This window comes from Phyllobates terribilis, unplaced genomic scaffold (genome assembly GCF_046119375.1).
Source record: "Phyllobates terribilis strain yellow unplaced genomic scaffold, ASM4611937v1 Scaffold_3__8_contigs__length_932513732, whole genome shotgun sequence".
Classification (NCBI taxonomy): Eukaryota; Metazoa; Chordata; class Amphibia; order Anura; family Dendrobatidae; genus Phyllobates; species Phyllobates terribilis.
In genome coordinates this window covers 837,510,631-837,516,630 of record NW_027362763.1, presented here as the reverse complement: position 1 = coordinate 837,516,630, position 6,000 = coordinate 837,510,631, and the positions used below count along the sequence as shown (strand labels likewise).

At 48.4% G+C, this 6,000-nt stretch overlaps 1 protein-coding gene across 3 annotated transcripts in view; it reads left to right on the top strand.

Moving 5' to 3' along the window:
• The first annotated feature begins 2,772 nt into the window (after positions 1–2,772).
• Positions 2,773–6,000, top strand: part of RIN2 (Ras and Rab interactor 2) — a 175,333-nt gene continuing 172,105 nt past the window's right edge. For 2 of the 3 annotated variants that reach the window (XM_073672468.1, XM_073672467.1), the window contains exon 1: positions 2,773–2,967. Coding sequence is in view for 1 of the 3 variants with exons in the window: in XM_073672466.1 (XP_073528567.1) it covers positions 5,050–5,067 (18 nt within the window). In the remaining 2 variants the exon portion in view is untranslated. Of the gene's footprint in view, positions 2,968–5,034; positions 5,068–6,000 lie in introns of those variants that run through there. The other variant, XM_073672466.1, reaches the window with a different exon arrangement.

Below are 6,000 nucleotides of genomic sequence, written 5' to 3'. Positions count from 1 at the left end.
CTGCGTGTCGGCGCAGCGAGTATGACGTCATTGCCATATGCAGATGTCCGCTGCTGGCTTCTGATTGGCCGGCGGCTGACATTGAAAATGCTGTGCTGGGAGACAGTCTCTGTGCGGCAATGCAGCGCTGCTGTCGGCGGCTCCTCCTGGACCAGGTCGGGATCGTCAAGGGGTCGGACTCTGTGGTGCCTGCGGGCCACATCTGCAGGAAGGACGCCGAGGGAACGGAGGACAGGTGAGAATCATCTTTTTTTTTTTTATGTGTGTGAAGAACAGCACAGGGAAAACATAGCCACAGGATGGGGACCTGGATGGGGCACAGAGCCACAAGAGGGGACCTGGATGGGGCACATAGCCACAAGAGGGGACCTGGATGGAGCACATAGCCACAAGAGGGGACCTGGATGGAGCACATAGCCACAAGAGGGGACCTGGATGGGGCACATAGCCACAGGATGGGGACCTGGATGGAGCACATAGCCACAAGAGGGGACCTGGATGGGGCACATAGCCACAAGATGGGGACCTGGATGGGGCACATAGCCACAAGATGGGGACCTGGATGGGGTACATAGCCACAAGAGGGGACCTGGATGGGGTACATAGCCACAAGAGGGGACCTAGATGGGGTACATAGCCACAGGATGGGGACCTGGATGGGGCACATAGCCACAAGAGGGGACCTGGATGGGGCACATAGCCACAAGAGGGGACCTGGATGGGGCACAGAGCCACAAGAGGGGACCTGGATGGGGTACATAGCCACAGGATGGGGACCTGGATGGGGTACATAGCCACAGGATGGGGACCTGGATGGGGCACATAGCCACAAGAGGGGACCTGGATGGGGCACATAGCCTCAAGATGGGGACCTGGATGGGGCACATAGCCACAAGAGGGGACCTGGATGGGGCACATAGCCACAAGATGGGGACCTGGATGGGGCACATAGCCACAAGATGGGGACCTGGATGGGGCACATAGCCACAAGATGGGGACCTGGATGGGGCACATAGCCACAAGATGGGGATCTGGATGGGGCACATAGCCACAAGATGGGGATCTGGATGGGGCACATAGCCACAAGATGGGGACCTGGATGGGGCACATAGCCACAGGATGGGGACCTGGATGGGGCACATAGCCACAGGATGGGGACCTGGATGGGGCACATAGCCACAGGATGGGGACCTGGATGGGGCACATAGCCACAAGATGGGGACCTGGATGGGGCACATAGCCACAAGATGGGGACCTGGATGGGGCACATAGCCACAAGATGGGGACCTGGATGGGGCACATAGCCACAAGATGGGGAGATGGGGCACATAGCCACAGGATGGGGACCTGGATGAGGCACATAGCCACAAGATGGGGACCTGGATGGGGCACATAGCCACAAGATGGGGACCTGGATGGGACACATAGCCACAGGATGGGGACCTGGATGGGGCACATAGCCACAAGATGGGGACCTGGATGGGGCACATAGCCACAAGATGGGGATCTGGATGGGGCACATAGCCACAGGATGGGGACCTGGATGGGGCACATAGCCACAAGATGGGGACCTGGATGAGGCACATAGCCACAGGATGGGGACTTGGATGGGGAACATTACTACAAGATGTTTGCCATTATTACTATATGATGCTAATTGTAAGACAATATTACTGTATGTGGCCAATTGGGGGAAACAAAATTGTAAAAATCAAAAAAATAAAAATAAAGCATGAAAAAATATTGGGCGCTAAAAATGCTGTTTTATATGTAAACTAAAGTAAACACAAAAAAGTGCACGTTTATTATCGCCACATCCATAACGACCCAAGCCATAAAAAAATAAACACGGAAAAAATGTTCAAAAGGTGTATACAAAAAAAATGGTATCACTAAAAATGTCACATTGAACAAAGAATGCGGCCCCCCAAATTCAAATTTTTTCCATGTGCGGCCCATATACCCAGCCGAGTTTGAGACCCCTGGTTTAAAAGAAGGCAGGGAAATGTTTTACCTCACAAAAAGAATCAGCTGTGATCCCTGCTGTAATGTCTGTATACTCTTTTGCTTCCTCCCCTGCCCAGGAGATGTGGTATGATCAGACCATGTTCCCACACGGTCAGACACAGCCATTACACAGGACACAGCAGGGGCACATTTATAAGAGAATGAACTTATGTTTGAGGGAAAACCCTTTTAACCATCTGACACTTTGTAGAGTGCACCCTTCATAGTTTATTTGGAATATGTACAATGGCCAGGGTTCCCGGGTGATACTATTTATTGATAATCCTCCCTCATGCTTCTTTTCCGCCTGATTACACCTCATATTTTAGGTTTTGTAATTTTTTTATAAGTTCTAATATATATTATTGTTTTATGTTATTTTGTGGTCCTGGTCACTTTGTTTCTTGCACGCTCCTCTGAGGCAGCTCACAGGGGCTTCACAGAATACGAGGGACCTGCTGATAAGGAAGACCCTGCGGATAAAGCAGCTGAGGTCCCCCTGACCCTGAGCACACCCCATGCCGGCCGCTGTGGGCTGAGGGGTTAGGCTTTGTGTACAACACTTCTGCATTATCCCTCAATAGCTGCTCGCCCTCTGGTATAATCTAGCGGCCACAGATTGCAGGAGAACGCCTCCGGTGCTTCTAGAAAGACTACAACCCCCACCATGTGACGGGGACACTGGGACAGAGCAAAGTTTGCCTGTACCCTGCCTCCTCCTTGCTCCTGGCATTGTCTTGCCCGGTGTGAGGGCAGAGTGTAAGTACAGAGGCAGGGGGAGGGTCGGCAGAGTCGCGCATGCGCCTTGGCATCGCTACTTGAGACTCGCGTCTTGTGAATGTCTCAGGGGGAGAGGACCCTTCATTCTGCCGGCTGCAGAGAGCACAGAGGGCGCTGGGCACAGGGAAGGAGTCGCCACCCCCGGGCAGGGCACCACGGATACTGGAGGCACCCTGGCAGGTAGGAAGGTGTGCTGGGCACACAATGGTGGGCAGAGACTGCAGGATGGCAGCAGAGTGTGCACTTCTCTGCCCAATTCCTCAGCCTGTGCTTCATCTTGTTTCTTTCTGTCCTGTAACTTTTTAACACTAATGCAGTATCCATAACATTGATGCCCTATGGCACATGCCAACTTGTGTCTCACCATAGCCGATCAGAGCGTCTGCGCCAAATGCAATAGCAGTTACATGATGCCACCTGCTTGGCATGTCAGATTTGCAATGTCTTCTGCCAGGCTTTGCCCAGCTCAAGTGTGAGCCCACAGACTAATGGTGATCAGCCAGTCCTATAATGTCCTCTGTTCCCTCTGACCACTCCTGGGAAAGCTGGGCAGCCATCGATATCACTGGTGCCATTTACACCGTGGTGGTCGCCCATCTGCCCGAGCTCCTGATTGGCAGATCTGCCCATTTATGCTACATATATTACCCTACATTAGTCTGGTATAGGGAGTAATAATGCTCCGGGTTTCTTCATATGTAGTGATTAGGTTTTTTTGTAACCATTTTTTAATCCAGTATTTAAGTTACATTTTTTTAGGGGGGACAGATATTTTTCCTATAGAGAAAGTTATGGGAAAACGCTTGATAAAACAGACCCCACACCTAGGGAGCATTTAAATGTTTGCAAGAATGACACTGATGACACTGAATCTAAAAAACAATGTACTAAATGTGAAGAAAAACTGCACGAGCGAAGTGTGTTTTATATCCCTTTATTGTCTTTCGACTAACATTTCGGTTCAACGTTTTTTGCGAAAAAAAAAAACCTTAAGAGAAGGAAAACAAAATCAGCAGCCCCTTTACATGCCGGGCACCACTGAAGCCTGATGGGCTCCTCTGACTATAATGGTTTCTCCCAAAGGGTCCAGATTTATCACTAGTTGGAGATTCAGCTCGTATTTGAGCACAGCTTGGCAACTTTCGGTGTTTTTACGGCAGTTTTTGAAAAGTTAGCTAAGTTTAGCAGCAGAGGGCTTCACCTAGCGCCAACCAACAAAATCATTAGAATTACGCCAAAAAGGTGGTGTAAATTATGGCAGACATGACGGCTATATCTATGGAATAAAATGAAAAAGTTGTGACTCTTGGAAGATCGTCCCGGACTGGAGCACATTTCTGGCGCATGGACAGCATCTTAGTCTGGCTTACTCAACATCAAGACCGGTGTACAAGACCCAAGTTTTGGTGATTCAGCCCCACAATGTCTTGAGTTTTACCGGTTCTCATAGTATGCTGCACAATTTCGTGCGGAGAGAACAATTCTCCCTTTACGGCACAGTCGCTTTGTACCTGTGGCTGAGAAATCTGTATCAGATCTAGTGATCATGACAGTTTTCAGTACATGGTGCCATCTCACACTAATAAGTTAGGATTAGGACAAGAGGAGCAGGAAACTAGTTAAAAACTTGTAGAACAAGAAAGAGGGGAAATCTAAAAAAAACCCCTTCCAATACAAGCACTTGTGTACGCGGAAATGTCAGGACGCTGTATGGCACCACATAGGGTTCTTATGGGCACCTAGTGTCTCTGTATGGTGCACCCACGAGGCTGGTATAATGACAGCAATGATTATCTGCATCAGCATAATAAAACTTTTTCGTATTAATAGGCAAAACTGTTCTGATTTTATTTAGATTAGTAAGGGTTAAAATCATCAGGGACATAGAGAAGAATGGCTTCGATCCATAATCCATCGGGCTCCTGCAGTGTAATCTGCTGTCGGCCCTGCAATGATTTCCGAGTCGCCCTCTGGATGTGTGTCACAGGTGGAATTGCTATGAGACCTTGAGATGAAAGCCATGCAGCTCTCTGGCAAAGTCGACGTTCCCATCTGAGGAAGCGATCGTGCCTGATCATGTCGTTTCATGCAGTGGTGGTGTCAGATAATAGCCTGATTCATGCGTAATTCATTGCTGATCTGCACTGGGGATTCAGCCGACAGAACAGGACAGGCAGTATTCAGAAGGTGACACCTGGCTTCGTATATCCTGTTTATAATGGACGTCAGTTTTTTGGCACTAAGGCAAAAATTGTGTTTGAAATGAAGAACTGTCTTAAGGTAAATTGAGCTTTATGGAAGTGTTGGAATAGGGACAGGAAACAACTGGTATCCTTGTTCCAAATATCTAGCTGCTCGTGTTCTTTATGATTTTTTTCTGGTTGCGGGGTCTGACTCTCTTTAAGGAGCTATTCCCATTTTCAAAGAAGGATACAATTGTAAAGTACTTATAAAATTCCCAATTTACTTCTTGGTCACTTTAAGCACCGTTCCCCTGATAATAGCACTTTTATTTTTTTTATTGTTTACAGCTTGTTGCTTAAAGGGAATCTGTCAGCAGGTTTTTGCTATGTGATCTGAAGACAGCATGAGGAAGGGGTTAAAACACAGATTTCAGCGATACCTCTCTTGTCAATCTCAATGGTTTTGTTTGCTTGCACTGATTGTTTTAGCACCAGTAACTTATCATTGCTGGACACAGCAGCACATGTATGCTAGTCCGACACACCCCTCCTGTGATAGGCAGCTCACTGTCTGTGGACATTGTATATACAGAGCCCGGTGTGGGGGTTAGCTTCCTCAGCTCTGCTTTATTGCTCATATATAAAAACTCTGATGGTGTCAGAACGGCTGCACCCAGTAATCTAAGTGATACATCATTGGATTCAGCTTCTCTTTGCCTACATCAGGCTGCTCTCAGGTGAGGAATCAAAAACCTGCTTTAAGAACATGCTTAGTAGTTACAATATCTTTTCTATTGAGCTTGTAAGCACTGCCCTGAAGCAGGCTGCAATCACTCTTAGCTCCCAATTTCTTCCAGTTTCAGTTTCACTGTGTTCCTCCGATGTTGCAGAGACAGCCTCTTATACCAGCATCAGAGAGTGCACAGTATAGGCCAGCGGTGCAATTATAACACTGGTTTGAACTGTCAATCAAGCTGTAGCACCGCCCCCGGCGAGCAGGAAGCCAGAAGGCTTGGCAACAGAGTGCGCC